Source organism: Homalodisca vitripennis, chromosome 7 (assembly GCF_021130785.1).
Source record: "Homalodisca vitripennis isolate AUS2020 chromosome 7, UT_GWSS_2.1, whole genome shotgun sequence".
Classification (NCBI taxonomy): domain Eukaryota; kingdom Metazoa; phylum Arthropoda; class Insecta; order Hemiptera; family Cicadellidae; genus Homalodisca; species Homalodisca vitripennis.
The window spans coordinates 100,631,754-100,652,935 of NC_060213.1; the positions used below are offsets into that span (position 1 = coordinate 100,631,754).

Here is a 21,182-nt window from a genome sequence, read left to right on the forward strand (position 1 = left end):
CGGTTATCCGGGGCGAGCGGTTGAGTTACGGGCCCCACGCAAGCGTCCGGCGCGGCGTTGCGCGTCCGATAAGGCGTAAACAAACCTGACGTTCCAGATCAAGAAGGCCCGGCACCGCTCGCCAGGCGCTAATTTAGTTAGCCGTGGCTCGCCGGTCCGGCCTGCCCCGGAGTATTCGGATTAATTAGCCGTGTTGTAACCACGCTCCACCGGCTTCGCCGCTCGTTTTTGCCCCCACGGAACAAGGCTCGCGGTTTTCCGAATGCGATAGTCAGCGAGATGTCGGCAACAGCAAAAAGGCCGGTATCTGTACAACTGGTGAGTAGTTCATTACATACGGTATATATAGAGGTTGATACACTGTTACACAGCTCCTGGCCTTTTTGTGCCGCCTCTGTGCAGACTCTCCCGACATCTCTTCTTCAGCAGGGTTTTATAGTCTTGTACCGACATAGTGATGAATCAGTTAAAAACATGCGATATCTTCTTAACTACTGTATCTCCTCAAGACTTCGACATTATAATATATGTAGTACGTATCCAGGCTAGATCTCAGTCTGTAGCAGTGGCGTATATAGAAAATTATTTTGGAGGGGGCTGGCACACTGGGTGCTTAAGGAGGTATAGAATAACCTTAGAAAAAGAAGGCATGGCAATCTTGCTCCAGTAAATTGGTGAGCTTTATGGTCTCATTAATGTGTGCTTGCTTAAAATAAACTAATGGTTGCAATTTTAACGTTTGTCTTTCATAATATCAAAAGGAGGGCTTGAGCCTCTCCCCCCCCCCCTTAGATACTTCCATGGTCTGTAATGAAGTCAGCTTTTCTGATCGAGGAGAGTTTTGTTTCTTTTTATACCTGTATTACTTAAAGAATAGGATGGAAAAAGTATCATATGAAGCCAAAAATGTAACTATCGTATCAACAAGTTAAATTTAAATTTCCACCACACATTGATGTACGGTATATTTTAGCTATACACACTTATTTGGCGGTCTCTTAGGTATTTTCTTCTTAGCTTAGAGGGTATTTGTTCGAAAACATTAGCAGCGTCATTTGGTAGTTTTACCAAGCACTGTAGATTGAAAACAATCGCTAAGTTACATTAGATTTAACAGGAATCTTTCTACATGTTTAATAACAAATTTAAATAAAAGGAAAAACATTAGTTTCACATCTCTTCCGGAAAATTTCTAAAACTGAAAGTAATAGTCTTATGAACAGTAAAAATAACTCTATTACGTGTGTAAATTGTATAAATTGACCACTGTGTGAGTTATGAACAATCCAGCTCTCATAGCTTAGTATTTTGATGTCATTTCACAAAAAAATCATGTTCGAACACTTTCCTCCCATATCAAAACTCTAAAGAATCCACAAATTATTCAAATAGTCATAACCAGATGATTGTTTAGGCAAAATATGTATAGAATAAATGTCATATAATTTTGCATAGTTTTCTTTTTTCTTTTTTCAGGGTAAACTTTGTTTTATCATGTTTCATTTCACTCCTTAGTTTCTTTTCTTAGTTCCTCATAAGCTAGAACCTTCAGTATTTGATTTTGATTCTGTATTTTAACTTTAAAAGGTCCTTCAAATTTCCTTCACTATCAGTAGAGCCTCTCAATGAAAGCGTGCGAGTGACCAAATACTTAATGGAAGACACAATGCTCATAGGAGCTTTTTGTACATTCAGTATTTGATAATTTGCTTGACTTCATAAGTGAGCCCTAATTGGAGTTCTGTTAAAAGCCGTTAAATTTGTAACAAAAGCTTTATGAAATTCACTGCTTTCATGAGATGACAATTTCTCAGTAGCTTTTTCGTTTCAAAACTTTGTAACAATAAAATGGTTCATCTACTTTGGATTTGGATACAATATTTAGGATAAGCTTTTTAGATTTTAGGCAAACATAGCATTTAACTGTTTCAGATTCAGGATTCCAGGATAACCACGGCCACTTTTTTGGTACCATTCTGGTTTAAATTATCGATTTACTCGACGTATAACCTTTAAAAGGTATTCAACATTTAAAAGTTAAAATTTCTCATTATCTTTCATTCTTTCAATCGTTGATGTCGAAGATGTAACGGACTTATTAGGTCATTACTACTTTGCACAATATCATTAGAACATTCACAGCAAACATCTTCATTTATGTATGTGTCATTCTTAGTTTCTTTTCTAAACTAATTTAAAATACTTTACCTCTTCATAATGTGTAACACTAATCAAAAAATTTAGAAAAGAAATAACTCGCAATAGTGATTTACTGTACAGAAACAATGTAGGTTAGATTTGTAGGTTAGATGTACTCGCGTCGTGCCAAAGCCAAATAAAAGCGCGGGTCGCGCATGCGCATGACGTTCGCCATAGAGTAATGAACTTGGTTGAAACGAACTAAGCCAAAGAATATACTGGACGGTAACAATAGTTTCTGTCTATTTGATTGAAAATTTGATTTGATACAACAAAATATACGACAATTTAACTTGGCAGATTAGTTATATTCCTTTTTACCACCTATTTAGCTTTTATTCATAGTCCATAGGCTAAAGAGCGAATCAAATTATTTTATTTCACGGTTAACTAATTTGAATATTTGAACCTTTAATGAAAATCCATAGGAGTCAATTGATCTCTCTGACACTCCGGTTCCACTGCCCTTGTTGAAGACCAACAGATTTAGTATTAATGTGCGTATTATCGGGAAAATATAGTTTAATTAACAACCCATGAGGACATTTATTTAATATCATTCGAGGCACTACTCTGGGTTTACACCTTATAATTAGGATTTGCTATCAACTCCTATTAAAATGTGTGATATTTTAAGATCCTCGCAGAATATACTGAAATTAATTTCACTTAATAAACATGTCACAGAACAAAATCTCCGAAATACATCGAGTCTGTTAGTTGTATATAACCTTCAAGAGAAGTTTGAATTTTCGAGACCACTGTCTGACTTTATGCTTCAGTAAACACGGCCAGCGCATCCTTATTTAACCGAGGTCTGTCAGTGTTTAACAATTCATTAAGATGTTAGTTTTCACGTTACTATTTTAAGACCGTCCTTGAGTCAACATCTGTTCCCCTCTTCAAATATTTATTAGCGATAGTTCACCACAAACAGCTGCTTTTGAAAGGCCAAGGATGAATGACCAAGGCCTGTGCTACCATCGCTTACTCCATCTGACGGTGACATGCTTCTACTTATTGTGCCACTCGCATTGCCATACCCCGCGACCCTCGGATATCAGATCGCCATGCTAATGAGAAAAGGTTCAGTGAATGTTAATAAGGTATCCTTGACTGTATTGTCTGAATTTCTTGGAATGAACATAATAGTTTATTCATCTTCCTAGACCTAGACACCAATCTTGATACCGCTTTGTTTGAATAAGTCTAAAACGGAGAAACTTTTTATCAATTTAATATCCACTCATAAAATTAGTATATGAACGGATTCGCCACAAGTTTTGATACGTGCCTCTCCATATGAATTAAAGTTTAGTATCATGTTCCTTTATAATTTCTTTAGGTAACAAACAGAATTCAACAAAACATACATATATGAAACTGTACCATGCACAAATATAGATGATTTACCTCATTTGATCTTGTAATTGTGTGTCTTTTATTTATTTATAAAACTTTACTTACTTACTTTTACTTTTTTTAAGGAGAAGCCGACCTCCTTTTATGCCTTATTCTGCCCGTCCTCATGGGCCACTGGCCTGTAAGATGCCTCTTATCAAAAAGAGTAAGGGAGAGAGTCGATACAGTACAAGGTCGATGGTACTGATAAAAAGTGCAACGGTCACAGACAGGATTCGAACCTGTGCTAACTCTAACTCAGACTCAAAGTCCAATGTCTTAGACCACTCGGCCATCGGCACTCCCTAAAATGTTTGATATAGTATTTGAAATGAGGTTTAGAGGTGGAATAATGTAGTAGTTTTACATGTTTTCGACACAATATTGGTTCTTGAATATTTTCAACCGATTTATACCTTTTTCCAATAAAACAATGTATTTCCCACCCATTAAGCAAATTTTTTTTATTAAAAGGTTGAACAACATATGATTTCTTAGAATTAAGTAAGTTACATTAGTAACACGTAGAACTCATGTTCCTATTTGGAACTTACATTGTTTTTAACGTTATTGTCAAAAGAGTACAATAATAAAATAAACAAAGATAAAAACGACTTAAATAATATTTGTTTATTGTAACTCACTTTATAAACAATCACCTCATGTTGTTGAAAAGTCAATAATAATTACAAATCAAATTACAGCGGAAATGTCATTTTTCCAATTCATTGCGCAAAAACCAGTTTCTTCAGTATTCTGAACCATCTGGGATAAGATCTGGGTTCTGGTTCAATATGAGTGATCCGTTGGCTCCCAAAAGTGTCTGTCTATTTCGGTAAAGAATTATGTCATAAATTGTACATATAGTTGCTTCTTTCTTTCCCTTATCACCAAATATTTGTTTTCTTGCTTTGATATTCCTTAGTTGGATTGAATATCCATCTACCAGTCCAAGCGGAAAACTTTTTAAGTCCAAACCAAAGCCCAACCCATGGTATTCTCCTCATCTACAACTCATGAAAGACCGTGTCGTGGCACTGCTTTGTCGTTCGCCTCAGTATGGACAAAATGCTGACATAGAAGCATATAAAGCAGCCAAGAGGACCTACAGACAAGCTTTACAAGTTGCGAGAAGGGAGTCAAATGAACAATTCATTAATACAGCGGATAGCAAGTGTAAGGCTGCTTGACTATTGTGAATCGTGAAACCGGCAGAGATAGACCATCACATCATGTGCAACCCGATGCAGAGGACTTCAGTAAGTACTGCATCAGTGCTGTGGACGAGATTCGACAGAGCCTCTCTCTTCCATCATCTTCTGCTGTCGATCTGCTGCAAACGCAGTACCCCGGCGGCCCCTTCCCGGCTATTCAATTGGCGTCCAGTGACTGGTGGTGAAGTGAGTCGTTTGGTTTCAGGGTTTAAATCCTCGGGAAGCTGTGACGTATATGGCATATCGTCAGTAATTGTGAAAGGTGTAATCGATGCAATAGCTCATCCTCTGGCTAAATGTATAAATGCTTGTCTACTGGAGGGGAAGTTTTCCCGCTAAAGTTAAAAAATGTCTAAGGTAGTAGTACCTATTTTTAAGAAAGGTAACTACGGTGAAATAAACCGCTACATAGCGATCTCTCTGGTCCCCTGTTTTTCCAAAGTGTTTTGAAACCGTCCTAAAAACTCAATTAACTTCTTTTTTTTCGAAATTAACAGTCTTTTTCAATAAGAGTCAGTTCGGATTTAGGTGTGGAAATGTCCACGATCGACGCGGTCGAGGGACTTGTGTCCCACATACTTTCCAAGTTTGAGCTAGGTTTACCTACAAGAGCCACATTATGTGATATTTCTAGGGCGTTTGACTGCGTCGACCGGGAAAATTTTGTTGAAAGAGTTCCAATTAAACGTAGTTGTTTGTTTTTCGGTGGTTTGGTTATTATGGAATAATTGGTATTGAAAATTCCCTTTTTTAATTCCTATCTCAGTAAATCGTTTTTCAAACAGTATTCAGCAATAATACCTACTCTAATTATGCTGAGGTTTGTCATGGGGTACCACAGGGATCTGTTCTGGGCCCACTTTTTTTTTAGTCTTAATTTGTTAATTTAGATATTAATGTCAATTTCAGATCGGTTATGTTTGCTGATGACGTTACGTTTTTTTACAACTCAACCTTCATTAGACTTAATTTTTAATGATTTTAAAATTATTTTAAATCAAGGCGATAACTGGTATAAAGCCAATATGTTATTTATGAACACAGAGAAGAGACCAACACTTGGTATTTACTCTTAATAGAGCAATTTTGAAAGAAACAACAATTGAGAGTGTAAAATTATTAGGAATTTTTCTAGATCCTACGCTGTCTTGGCACATACATGTTGATTATGTTCATAAAAAAAGTGAGCAGAGTGGTATATTTATTGCGAAAACTAAACTTTATGTTTCCAAAGATACGCTAAGAATGGTTTACTTTGCACTGTTTCAGAGCATCATTAGTTATGGTCTGCTCTTGTGGGGCAATGCATCTGGTATTGATAAAATTTTTATTGACTCAGAAAAAAGCCATGAGAGTTATAGCGGATGCTAATTTCAAAGATCATTGTAAGCCGATTTTTAAAAAAGAGGCCATTTTATCAGTTATTAATCTTTACATTTTTTACTGCTTGATCCATGTCAAAAATAATTTTTCAAAACCTGACACTGAATAAGCACATTCATATTCACAATACCCGAGGCTCGCTAACCTGATCAACAAACCTTTTCACAAGACTTTCTAAAATTCAAACTTCATATGAGGCCGTTGGAATAGATCTATTCAATAACCTACCTTTGAATGCTCAGAGTGTTACATTAAATAAATTTAAAACGGTTATTTATAATTGGCTGGTAGAGAGGCCGTTTTATTACTTATCAGAGTTTTATTCATCTGACATCAGTGAGATAGTTTTTTAGTGTATTGTCTGCTAAATAGTACACCTTTGTCTCACTAACATTATTTGTATTAAATTAATGTAAACTATTGCGTCTTCTATAATGAGTGTTTAATTTAAATTGTTAATTTTACTGTTAGTATAAGTATTCTGACGTGATCTATTGCATGTAATGTCTAATGATCAATAAAAATCTTATCTTATCTTATCTTATAGTTGCTTCGACACATTCTTGATCATGGCTGGTACTAATTAATTTTCGTGAGTTGGAATAAGAGTCTTTCTTCCTCGATCCCTCCATCTCTGCACAGGTGATCCCAGATTCCATCTCAGAGTGTTGCGATGGTGTAATAAAAAGTAAAGTAAAGATGTTTTATTTTACTTACTAGGCGAAGCCTATTATTGTTATTGTTATTATTATTAATATTATTATTAGCCCTAGCTAAGAAGCCCTCTCTAATACTTAACCTGGAGGCCAACGGCTTGAAGGTGACTTTCGAACTACCAACAATGACCGGACAGGCAGGCTGCTTGCAAAGACAGGATCGCTCGCTGTCACCCATTCAAGCAGCAGCCAAGCTCGACGTTGCTTGATCTGGTTATCTTGCAAGATGAGAAAAGATCAATAATATCATCTTTACCATCCATCGTGTGATAGCCATTGTACCCGCTACACTGCGCCATTCGTGTGATAAATATAAGTAAGAGCTTCCATAACCACTCAATACACATTTCATTAACAGGTTCTTCACTTCTAGTAATAACAAATCAAATCACATTTGATAACCTAATACTATTATATTAGGAATCTACATCTGTCAGTTACCATGCGTTCCAATATCTCAAACAGTTGGACAAAAAGCTGTGTGATATCGATGTTAATTTATGAGATGTCGGCCAAGAGGCGGTGGCAACTGTGCCAAGTCTACGGCAGTCTACAGAGAGCGATTACTGTTACAGTAACGTGGGCTTTAGCACAATCCACATCCACGAGTGGGGGTCGGTAGACAATCTCTAATCCACTCAGTGGATAATGATATCTCCATAGATGTGCAAGTTCGTTTCACTTATAATGTTACACGACAAATTACGTCTGCAGGTAACCGGTAGTTTGCCTGTTGTTCACTGAGACGTATTATTAAGTGTTTCTTGTATATTATATGATCTGTATCCCTCAACAAGCAAATTGTGTTCCTTGAAAATATTTGCACATTTTGGATACATTCCTTAGTTTTGGACTTCGTCAATTTATTTTCGACAGCATTAATGTAAATCATGCCTACTATTTTTTAACAATTTAAGTCATACATGATATCAAAAGAGGGTGTGACATTCGGTTATATTCACTTCTCATAATGTTGAGCACTATGAGTCTGAAAACTTATAATTATAAAACGTTTCTCTCAAACCATTTCCTCTAAAGTTTGTTGGGGCGACTTTAAAGGAAATAGGTTTGTAGACGTTTCTGCCGTCTTCTTGAAGTGTCAAATATAAAAACATTAGGTAAAACATGGCATAAAATAATTATAAAAAAATAACATAGCGACGAATGCAGCAAAGTGAAAGTTTTTTTTATCTCTTTAAAGCCTTACCTCTCGGCTATGTTGGCTTGTAATATAGAAATAAATAATATAAATTTGGCTTGTAATACACTGTGGCTGCTATTCCTGTATGATAGGACCTCCCCGGGTTTTGAACTCGCGATCTCTCAGTTAGAGAGCCGTGACTGTATTCACTAGTCTACGGAGGAGGACAAAAGTCAAAGTTTACAACGACAATAATAATATGTAATAAACACGCCATACGTATGACCTACCGTCAAATTCTGATAACACGCAAAACAATACGTAAATAATTTGGTTGTCAAAATGTTGGTTGTTAACGACTTTGTTGTATTAATAACCATGTTTTTTGTGTGTTTTTTTAGGTTTTTACTTTCTTGCCTGCTTAATCACATGTTTTCGATTTAGAATCTGAAGAAGAAAACTCATAGTTTAAAATAATTTAAACATATAGTAATGTAATATCAAATTTTAGTTAGCTCGCTACTATAAACACGTATTAGACAGACAGATGTCCAGATTAACTTACCAAAATTAAAAATGTATAAATTTCTATGTGTGTTACTTTTAGTTATATGTGCTTGTAATAGAAAGCTAGAACACGTTTCGTAATTATAGCGTTTAACTTAGAGCAAACATCTTCACAATTATATCAATTACATCCCACTTTAGAAATGTGGTTAAAAGACACATTTAAAGATTGCTATTTTTTTGGGTCAGCCACTCATTTTAAACACGATAGTTCTTGTTCCTAAACCACACTAAGATTGGACTGTACCAACATACTTTCCAGTTAATTAATTTACCCAACTCAGCTGGTGTTGCAAAGTGGTAGGTACTCTGAAACGAAGAAGAATCCACTATTCCATTCCAGTAGGTTTATTACAGTCGTAGTCCAATTCCCAGCAGCCTAACGGCGCCGGTCGGAATAAACGAGTCATCATCGACTGTCGAGTTTGGCAGGTCTATAAACAGGAAATTAAGCAATTCGACCTCTAGTAGCCGGTTACCGTGTGCGTGTCAACTTGCCGCGAGGTCCTACTCTGACCTCCAGAAACGTAACTGTCGTTTTACACAACAGTCTTAACTAAAGTGCTTTTAGTAATAAGATAAACTTTAAAATCGACGTGTTAATTAATCGACTTTCAAGTTATCGAATGTTCCATCAGTTACCATCATAGATGAAATCTTAGTGAGAGCAACAAGCACTGTGCTTAATGGTTGACAATACATGGTGACCGGGTACAATGTAAGTATTGTCTTTTAACATTTGGGGGAAGGTCTGCTTGGGCTACTTTAATCACATCAAAACTACCTCTGTAACATAAGGGTAAGAAGCACGCTCTCCTTCCGATATATGGAGAAAGTGTGCCAGGAGATCCGCTGAGAGCGATATGTCGCCGCTGAACGTGCAAACGGGTGCGGAGATCTGTAATGTGATTTGCTTCATTGATGAATAAGTAATACGATCCTTACACGTATAAAATAGTACAACAGATCATGTATTGTGTAGGTGCGAGTAGTACTGTGAGTAGCCTGTGAGGTCAGGCCCTCATTCACGACGATCTCTCTTTCATCTGTGGAGATGCCTCTTTGTCCACAGCCTCATCTACGATTAACGTTATTACCGTTATTTAACAGTATTTAGGTCGGATTACAGTCGGGACAAACCCCACAAATTTGGTTAAAATTTCCAGGTGGCCTCCCACATAGTTAGAAACTTATATTTCACGATGGGAAACCTTGAAAGATCGAGGAACGGAAGGGACCGGCCTCTGAGAACCAATCCACCTCATCGTTCGATCGGACAGCTTGTGTTTTCCCTGTCACACTGAAGCGTTGTGTTCACCCGTGTGAAACCCTACACTAATAAGGCACCGGAGGAAAGGTCAGAGCCGAGTGTCGGGGTCAATGCGGCGAGTGGAGGGGACAAAAAGTGTATCAGCGCAGACGCCAAAACAGGTGAGCAGAGCAGTGCGGCGGCGCGGTGTGGCGCGAGCGCGCGGGCGGGACGGCGGGTGAATCATCCCATCCGCCCAGGAGCCGCCTACGGGCGGCGGGTTGCATAACCTCACCACCCGTCAGGTAGAGGAAGGCCCGGGTCTGGCAGAGGAAGTGTGGAAGGTCGTAGTGGACTTGTACATTCCTTCCATTTCCCTTCAATAAGCCCCATTGAAGAAGCTGGTCCAGGTGCACTATAAGCGAATTTTCATACTGACACAAATCACCAAGTAGGCTGAGTGTTAATGATTTTGTTGTAAATTTATTACTATCTGCCGATCCACAAACATTACAGAAATCGTACTTTCTGTTCGATTTTCGCCAATTTGCGCGTAAAATTTCCAAAGATATACTATTCTTGGTTATATAAGAACACACTGTTTCAGCAACTATTATATAAGTAGCCTTTGATATTGAATGGATCTTATCAAAATTTGACGTATTCGTTGTGATTTTCTGAATTGGTCGAAAATTCAAGGTCAGATTTAAATAAATTATGACCCAATAAGATGAGACCTTTCATGATATGATCAAACTGCTGTCTGGGTTTCTTTGTACTGGTAAGATCTTAGCCAAAATTTGGATGTATTGTTTATTTTATTGCTAGTTTTTACCCAGGGTTGATTCTGAACTGATTAAAGCCAAAGAAGCAGAGCCCCATGATGAAAATGTTAACACTATTGAAGAAGCTTTGCTAGTATAGTATCTTTTAAAAGAACACCTTATAGTCATTTTGTGGTATGATACTAACGCCAAGCCCTAATATCACGATGCATCCATGGTAACTTTCCGCAAGACATCCCAAGAATGGATTGAGATACAGACTAGGAATTTTGAATATTTGGCTACCACTCAATGGGTTGGTAAAATTCTTACCCTGTCTATCTGTCTTCCGCAAAATGTCTTGAGAACGAATTATGCTGTAGATATGAAATTTTGTATGGAGTTTCGTTTTAACTTAGGCAAGATCCAGTTTGGCGCACTATGGTACATGTCCTTCATGAAGTTCTGGCTGAACGTTAGCGAAGGCTATCGCTCAGAGGATTATCTCGAAAGCGAATTGAGATATAGACTTGAATTTTTTTGATAAAACTTCATTTCTACACAAGCAAGATCGAGTTTGATGAGTGGCAGCCATATCTAACTCACAGCAAGATACCTCGGGAATGGATTGAACTATAGATATTCACTTCTACATAGGCAAGATCAATTTCAATGATTCTACATATCAATGGAATTATGCTGAGCATTAGTGAATAATATTACTCAGGGGAATACATTGATACCTAATTGAGCTGAAGACTAGAAATTCGGATTAAACTTAGTTTCTATACAAGAAAATTCGATTTGTACAATGGTGTATGTGAAACGAATTATGGTATAGGCTTGAAGTTTGGATTTAACTTCATTCTTACATAGGCAAAGATCTTCAGTGGGTTTCTCGCATGTATCTAGGATGCAACCAAGGATACGCCAATCGACTTGAAACAGCAAGGCGGGGTCCGGGGAATTTTATGACTTTTTGAGGTTAGGTCTAGTTATTTTTTTCTGCCTATGAGATGATCCACATCCCACCAGTGTTTCGTTGAGATAACGCCCGTAGTCTCGAAACACCGAAGCATGTTATGGGACACCTACTATGGAATTCTCCTACCTTGCAGTAAATTCAGGAATAGAGAGTTCTATTGGCATATAGATGCAGTCCAACGCATAAAACTGCATATAACTACCATTTACTCTACTATTAGTCTATTATTCTCCAAAGCAGCTTGATGTCAAGACCCACGCTTATCAATAATGCACTGCAACTTGGTCATATTCCGTGTCAAGATATTGTGTAGAAGATAATGACACTAACTTTCACATCATGCTTTTGCATTGTCAGTCTCAATGTACTGTTCTCTACATTAGGTAATCATTACCCATAAATAATTGACTTTCCCTGTCGGGGATACAGCGCGGCGTTCCTTATTACTACTAAACAACTTCCCTATACCACAGACTAGCCACATGAAGATGCCACCACCTCATTACACACAGTCTCATAATGAGTTATAACAGGTAAACTATTAATCCCGCAGGTCAAGAGTCAGATCCGCGTGAGATCATCCTTCTGGCAAGTCCGGTGCGGTGTAGGCTCGCTATTATCTCGACCCCTCGCCGCTCCGTAATCAAATATGACGTCACAGGTTGCTTCATCTATTGCTCAGCCGGTGGAGGATCATCCGGTAATGATAGGGTATCAGAGTGCTGAGGGGTGGGAGGGGGAGGTGACTCAGTCATCTGCATAACAAGCGGCAGCGTGAGGCTGAAGTGTCGAAACCTCAGGTCGGACCCACGGCAGCGTGCTTGTACACATTATACGGCAGGGTCGGCCCAGCCACGCCTACAAGGTCGAGAACAATTAACGAGTTGTTCTTTCAATTCATCCTCTACTCTTAGTAAAACAGATCTGGCTGTGGGTACCTAATTAGGGTCCAAAGGTCGCTTGAGGTTGAACTATATTGGAACCGATCTTCCCGCACTGGTCGACTTCTGAGCAAGAACTAGACTGTCGAAGAGTGGGCAAGAGATTATCCTAGACAGATTTTGGAAAAAAACAGTCTATTATAATTTACAATCTCAAAATCAGTGTGAATCATATTTGTCTTTATAAATAACTTTTTCAATTGGTCTGTAATTATCAACATTTGCTTTGTGGTAGTTTGAACTGTACTGATCCGCAGCTAAGAGTACTTCATTCAGCTAAGGAGTTGTGAAGAGAGAAAAGTAAAGTAAAGTAAAGGTTTCTTATTTTACCAGGCGAAGTTAGGGCTAAGAAAGCCCTCTCTGACACTTAACCTGGGGACCAACGGCTTAAAGGTGACTTCCGAACCACCACCAATGGCTTAAAGGTGACTTCCGAACCACCACCAATGGCCGGGTAGGCGGGCTGCTTAGGACAGGATCGCTCAGCGGTCACCCATCCAAGCAGCAGCCACTCTCAACGTTGCTTGATCTGGTTATCTTGCGAGACGACAAAATATAAATAATATCATCTTTACCATCCTATTTATAAACAAGATAGTGATCATAGTAGTATTTGAAATATGAAAAATTTTTTACATAACAATACAATAAAAAGCAATACATGTATACATAAAAAAGCACAAAAGTGAACATAGTCCAATAAATAGTGATGGATTAACTAATTTTTCATAATTTGTTGATAGACCCAGCACATAATTCAGGAGGTATGAATGAAACTAAATACTTTAAATACTTACCAAGCATTCGTACAAATTACTGTGTGATTATGCCTTTTTATACGTAGTGTTACATGCAGAATTAACTAACTAAAATTTGTGAAATTTTAATACTAAAATTCTTCTTGCATAATATAATATATAAGAAGAGAGAAGTTCCGTATCTAAACCAATGAATTGGAAATATTTTAAACAAAAGTCGAACTAGTACTATTTATTCGATTTACTAATGCTATTTACTAATTATATAGTACAGCGTACAGGTAAACTAGTAAGGCCGTACCGATAAAGGAATGAGGAAAGTCCGAGTGAGGAAGGCCTGTAACTAATTGTTAGCAATCGGCACCACGCGATCACCAGTGGGACAGTCAGGACGGTCAGTCAGTTCTTTAACCAGCACTTTGGAAAGATCAGTGCTCGTCAGCCAGCTGTACGTCGTCGTACGGATCATAGAATTCCGTATACTGTGAGATTATGCTGACTGGGCGTCGAGCGTGCACACACCATGTTATAAAAGTCTATTATGTTAGGTTCGCCGCCAAGAGCTGTTTTCATCTCAGACAGATTTACATTATATTGGAGACCTGTTAAGCTTCGAAAATACAGAGTATTCTGGTTGTCGCATAGTGCAATCAAAAATGTGCAATTTAAAATTAAATGCAGCACTGTGTAATGAACATTTTTTATGTTATCAGTCATGTTGACTAAGAATATCATTGCAGAATCGATGTATCAAATTAAGAGCCGATTGTACTGGCAGGAATGGTGATTTTAGCACCATAAGAAAAATTTGGAATCGCATGCAATGTTATATAATTACGAGAGACATCTCATTTTATAGTTATAGTTTATTAGGGGATTTACATATTTAGATTTAATTATTCAGAAATAAATTTAAAATCTTTTTGTACATTATCGTTGAAATATTTAAAAAGTATGCACTTATAAAACACTAAAAAGCGTTTGGATTCGTGGTAATTGTATCTTTAAAATGAGACATTTCCCATAACACTGCGATTAATTGAGCTCTAACACGCTTGTAGTTTAATATTGTTATAATGGAGTACTCAAGGTCGTTTTACTACAGTCGGCTAGCTCTTAATATAAATGTAATAAAATTCATGTTATTGCATGCATCTATTACTGTCTACTAACACCTCGCAACAAGATAGGCAAAATGTACACAGACAAGTACTGCCTTATTGCGCTCTGCGCGTAATACTGCCTTTATTTCAACAAGTGCGTTAGTAGGCTAAACATAATCGAGGATTTTGCTGTGCTCTGTACGCAATATTGACTTTATTTCCATGAAAGCCTTAGTAAACATTATCGAGGATTTTACTGTGCGTAATAATGCCTCTATTTCTATGAAAGCTTTAGTAAACATAATCTAGGATTATTTACTGTGCTCTGTGCGTATCATTGCCTCTATTTCCATGAAAGCCTTAGTAAAGATTATCGAGGATTTTACTGTGCGTAATAATGCCTCTATTTCCATGAGAGCTTTAGTAAACATAATCTAGGATTATTTACTGTGCTCTGTGCGTATCATTGCCTCTATTTCCATGAAAGCCTTAGTAAAGATTATCGAGGATTTTACTGTGCGTAATAATGCCTCTATTTCCATGAGAGCTTTAGTAAACATAATCTAGGATTATTTACTGTGCTCTGTGCGTATCATTGCCTCTATTTCCATGAAAGCCTTAGTAAAGATTATCGAGGATTTTACTGTGCGTAATAATGCCTCTATTTCTATGAAAGCTTTAGTAAACATAATCTAGGATTATTTACTGTGCTCTGTGCGTATCATTGCCTCTATTTCCATGAAAGCCTTAGTAAAGATTATCGAGGATTTTACTGTGCGTAATAATGCCTCTATTTCCATGAGAGCTTTAGTAAACATAATCTAGGATTATTTACTGTGCTCTGTGCGTAATAATACCTTTATTGCCATGAAAGCCTTAGTAAACATAATTGAGAATTTTTGCTTTGCTCTGTGTGTAATATTGCCTTTATTTCCATAAAGGCCTTAGTAAACATAATCGAGGATTTTACTGTGCTCTGTGCGTAATAATACTTTTATTGCCATGAAAGCCTTAGTAAACATAATTGAGAATTTTTGCTTTGCTCTGTGTGTAATATTGCCTTTATTTCCATAAAGGCCTTAGTAAACATAATCGAGGATTTTTACTGTGCTCTGTGCGTAATAATACCTTTATTGCCATGAAAGCCTTAGTAAACATAATTGAGAATTTTTGCTTTGCTCTGTGTGTAATATTGCCTTCATTTCCATAAAGGCCTTAGTAAACATAATCGAGGATTTTACTGTGCTCTGTGCGTAATAATACTTTTATTGCCATGAAAGCCTTAGTAAACATTATTGAAAATTTTTGCTTTGCTCTGTGTGTAATATTGCCTTTATTTCCATAAAGGCCTTAGTAAACATAATCGAATATTTTTGCTGTGCTTGGTGCATAATATTGCCTTTATTTCTGTGGAGGCGTTAGTAAACATAATCAGTCACAAGTATCACCTTCTAATTTTTCAAACTTATCTTTCGGTGGATTGTTTAGAAGTATTACTAATTATGATTTCAAGCGTCATTGTTTTAAGCAGATAACAGTATTAAAATGTTAAAAGAGCTTCAAGTTACGTAAATTGAGTTTAAAATTTTAGTAGTAGTGCAATCCCCCTTCTAGTAGCAGGGCAATTTGATTTACATTTATTGAATATTGTTGGATAAATAATTTTTTGGAAGTATTTGACTTAGTACTTCAACAAATTAATATTTCGTATTGCCTATGATATAAAAATCTATAAATAAATTGTTATTTATTACTATAGTTTAAAAATAATATTAGTGACTTAGATTTCGTTAATTGATGTTACGTCTAGCAGTCTCATACAATTTTTATATAAAGGCATTTTTATGCAAAAATTCAGGGTTATTCCTACGTCGTCAGAATATTACTGGTAGGTTAACTCAGTGTTGCCAACCTGAGCGTGAAAGCTGTCTATTAGCGCGGTCAGCGGGAAGTGCCTCTCACACTTCTCTGCGCCAAACCACTCCTGGTCGGACACTTTATTAAGTGTTATGTATGGAAAACACTGTGTGTGCATGGAAATCCGCATGTTTATACTTGACAGCTAAAGCTTTCAAACCCACGCGCCATTGTACAGGTTTCACTTGCGCTTTCTGTTGTAATCACAAACACAAACATTAACTGAATTATTGATTGAATGGGGTTCTGTTATTAAGGAGAAAGTACTTTTTTGTATCTTGCAATAAAGCTTTTAATTAAGAAGAATATTCTAATATGTACCTAAGAACGACTTTGGTTATTTAATTAATTAATATTCAGCATCGATATTAACAAAGTTAATTTTATATTTGCGCGAATTCAGTTCGTTAAAAAGTTGTCTTAAGAAACTAATAACATTAATAAAGAATAAAGGTATACTTATTTTACAGTCCGAACAATTAAAATTTCCAAGAAACATACAAAACCTGTATTAACTATAAATTGAAAATGTGTCCTCAATATGAGCATTATATGTATAATGGTGTCCGTAACAGACTAATACTCTTAATTTTTTATAATTTTAAATTGAAGATATCTTTGGTTTATTTAATCCTGATACCCTCATGGGAAATAACGGGCGTTCTATAGTCTCGTTTTTATTTGTATTATTTTTAAGTTTTAAGTTTATTGATTTGGAAATAAAATGTATGGTTTGTACGCTGTTTGTTTATTTCAAAGACACATAATATTAACATTATAAAATATTATTGCAAAATACGAGATTAAACTCTTTCACATTAATAAAAATCAATGTTATTTGCACACGTCTTGTAAAGAATATGAAAAACCTGCAGTTTGCCATATTGTGAGTTTACGTAATATAAAATATAAAAATTACAAAGTTGTAAATTAAAAACAAAAGTATATTTTTGGTGAGAAAGTACTCAAAATGGGTCTATTCAAGATTCACATTGTGATTAAAAAGCGGAAAGACACAATTTCTTTCCGGAGAAACGATTATTATATTTTTGCCACACTTAGTTAACATCTAAACCAGTGTAGTTTTTATGTCATAATTAACTATAAAACTGTATGATTGTTTACTAAAGATCTTACCTTCTTTGCGTAATGCGTCAATGTTTAATTTATGACTGGTTCACTGCCGCCTGCAATAATATACTGCAAAATGAAAGCACTGCAGCACGCTAAGAATTTAGTGTTTTTGAAGGGACAAAACTAAGTACCCAAGCGAGACAAATTTTATTCACTTTGTGAAAACTTCTTATCATTCATTAAAATTAAAAAGTATTTGATTATATTACAATGCCATAGATCAATCACTAATTTTCCAGTTTTGTCAGGCTGTGCTGGCTGTTAAATAATCTCTCCTCAATGCTTCCTATCTTATCTGTGTTCTACCGATTGCAAACTGGTATATGTGGTTGTCTATCGCTTACTGCCGGGTTTCAACTAGTTTTTTATCGAGTAATAGTTTGACGTTTTATCCAACCATATCAGTAAATCTGATCTTCACTGCTGGAGTGACTAACTTTCGTTTTCCGCACGCTAACTACGTTTATGTTACCGTGTATCAATTGTAAAAATATTACAATCAAACATTGATTAGTGATTATTTGTTTATTATAATTCGTATTTTGACCATTTGAAATTGAATAATGTTCAAGAAGCCATGATGCATCGTGTAATTAATACACAAATGATTATTAATAAAATCCTATAGTTAGCGAAAAGAGCCATGTGCGGTTTCAAGTTAAATTTCCTTTCTATTGCTATACGTCCAGTATACATTTTTGGGGAGTTATATTTTTTCAAACCAGAGAAACTATTAGAACCGATATAGTTATATATTATCAACTAAAATAAAAATAAAATTACATATAACTGCAATTCTGAAATGGATATTAACACAAGCACATATTTACAGTAAAATATTGAAGTTTTATACTTCGCTGGTTGCCGTATTTCAATAATATTGGACCTGTATTTACGTATATCAAGGTTTCTACTAGTTTTTATGAAAACACTGTACGTAATTTAAGATATAGTGGGCTAAAAATGGTGACTTTTTTAATAGTTGAAAGCTAATTTTGAAAATACTTTGGTAGCCTACGCTGCAAAATGGTCTTTTAGATATAACGAATTAAAAACCCTTCATTGAAGATACCAGTTCGAGAGATTTATAAATTACATTACATACACAATTCTACCCCGGTCATATATAAACACAATAAACATACTAACTTATACAAAATACGAATTATATAGTCTATTTATATACAATAACAGGACGGAAATACAAATATTTACTATGTGTATGATAATATCAGATGTAACAGTTTACAAGCATAATTATCAATTACTAATTACAACCAAACCATTCCACTTTTTTAGAGACCTCTTTATATAGCCTACTTATTACTGCTCTTATATCTTATGTATTTCAAGCTTTACTTAAAGATAAATGTAGTTGCATAGCCCATTACTCTGCTTTTATTTTGAAAATATTCCCCCTAGGATGGACAAGTCACAAAACAGTAAAATTAGTAAGTGATATATTTTAAAGTCAAATATTCATGAGTAAAATATTTAATGATAATTAATTATGATGTAATGGGTATGTTTTGTCATGTAAAAAGGAAAGTATATATTCTACCTATAGGTAACTAACCACTCAAATGGTTTACACTATAGAAATACTAATAAATAATGTTCCTGTTGCAGCCACAGAACCTGGTAATGATGGGCGATTTCCCTGACTGTGATGTGAAAGTTTGTGATTTTGAAATCTCCAGAGTCATCGTGGAGGGGACAGAAATTAGGGAAATCCTGGGAACACCCGAGTATGTTGGTAAGTTTAATAACTTTTATTCGTGTTCTCTATAAAGTGAATTTTAAAATGAAAATTCACCTTAATAATCTAATTATATTAATATACTTGTATTATTTATATTGTAGAGGAAAGCAAAATCATTACAAATTCTATAAAAAGTTAGTTGCAGTACTATGAACTTATAAATTTAACAAAGAGCTCCAACAGTATATTTTAATTTTAAGAACCGGTTTTACTGGTGATCATCTTGATTTTAGCTCCATAAGCTTAAGGTTTAACCCTTTTACAACGAAGGTGTCATTTTTAAAATATACTTAATACACACCCAAGCATTCTTTTAGATACTTAGATATTTTTATTTGTTATTCAGAATAAAAACACTCAAACTGTTTATCTTAATCATTTAAATACTCAAAAAGTAGGCACATTACTAGAAAAACTAAAATTGTTTTAACAATATCTTTAAAATATACTTAATACACACCCAAGCATTCTTTTAGATACTTAGATATTTTTATTGGTTATTCAGAATAAAAACGCTCAAACTGTTTATCTTAATCATTTAAATACTCAAAAAGTAGGCACATTACTAGAAAAACTAAAATTGTTTTAACCATATCTTTAAAATATACTTAATACACACCCAAGCATTCTTTTAGATACTTAGATATTTTTATTGGTTATTCAGAATAAAAACGCTCAAACTGTTTATCTTAATCATTTAAATACTCAAAAAGTAGGCACATTACTAGAAAAACTAAAATTGTTTTAACAATATCTTTAAAATATACTTAATACACACCCAAGCATTCTTTTAGATACTTAGATATTTTTATTGGTTATTCAGAATAAAAACGCTCAAACTGTTTATCTTAATCATTTAAATACTCAAAAAGTAGGCACATTACTAGAAAAACTAAAATTGTTTTAACCATATCTTTAAAATATACTTAATACACACCCAAGCATTCTTTTAGATACGTAGATATTTTTATTGGTTATTCAGAATAAAAACGCTCAAACTGTTTATCTTAATCATTTAAATACTCAAAAAGTAGGCACATTACTAGAAAAACTAAAATTGTTTTAACAATATCTTTAAAATATACTTAATACACACCCAAGCATTCTTTTAGATACTTAGATATTTTTATTGGTTATTCAGAATAAAAACGCTCAAACTGTTTATCTTAATCATTTAAATACTCAAAAAGTAGGCACATTACTAGAAAAACTAAAATTGTTTTAACAATATCTTTAAAATATACTTAATACACACCCAAGCATTCTTTTAGATACTTAGATATTTTTATTGGTTATTCAGAATAAAAACGCTCAAACTGTTTATCTTAATCATTTAAATACTCAAAAAGTAGGCACATTACTAGAAAAACTAAAATTGTTTTAACCATATCTTTAAAATATACTTAATACACACCCAAGCATTCTTTTAGATACTTAGATATTTTTATTGGTTATTCAGAATAAAAACGCTCAAACTGTTTATCTTAATCATTTAAATACTCAAAAAGTAGGCACATTACTAGAAAAACTAAAATTGTTTTAACAATATCTTTAAAATATACTTAATACACACCCAAGCATTCTTTTAGATACTTAGATATTTTTATTGGTTATTCAGAATAAAAACGCTCAAACTGTTTATCTTAATCATTTAAATACTCAAAAAGTAGGCACATTACTAGAAAAACTAAAATTGTTTTAACCATATCTTTAAAATATACTTAATACACACCCAAGCATTCTTTTAGATACTTAGATATTTTTATTGGTTATTCAGAATAAAAACGCTCAAACTGTTTATCTTAATCATTTAAATACTCAAAAAGTAGGCACATTACTAGAAAAACTAAAATTTTTTTAACCATATCTTTAAAATATACTTAATACACACCCAAGCATTCTTTTAGATACTTAGATATTTTTATTGGTTATTCAGAATAAAAACGCT

The 21,182-nt window shown here is 34.9% G+C and overlaps 1 protein-coding gene across 1 annotated transcript in view; it reads left to right on the top strand.

The window, feature by feature from the left end:
* LOC124366104 (probable serine/threonine-protein kinase fhkD) overlaps positions 1-21,182 on the top strand; it is a 119,634-nt gene that overhangs the window by 91,442 nt on the left and 7,010 nt on the right. The window contains exon 4 of the mRNA XM_046822358.1: positions 19,102-19,228. Within this exon, the coding sequence (XP_046678314.1) occupies positions 19,102-19,228 (127 nt within the window). The remainder of the gene's footprint in view (positions 1-19,101; positions 19,229-21,182) is intronic.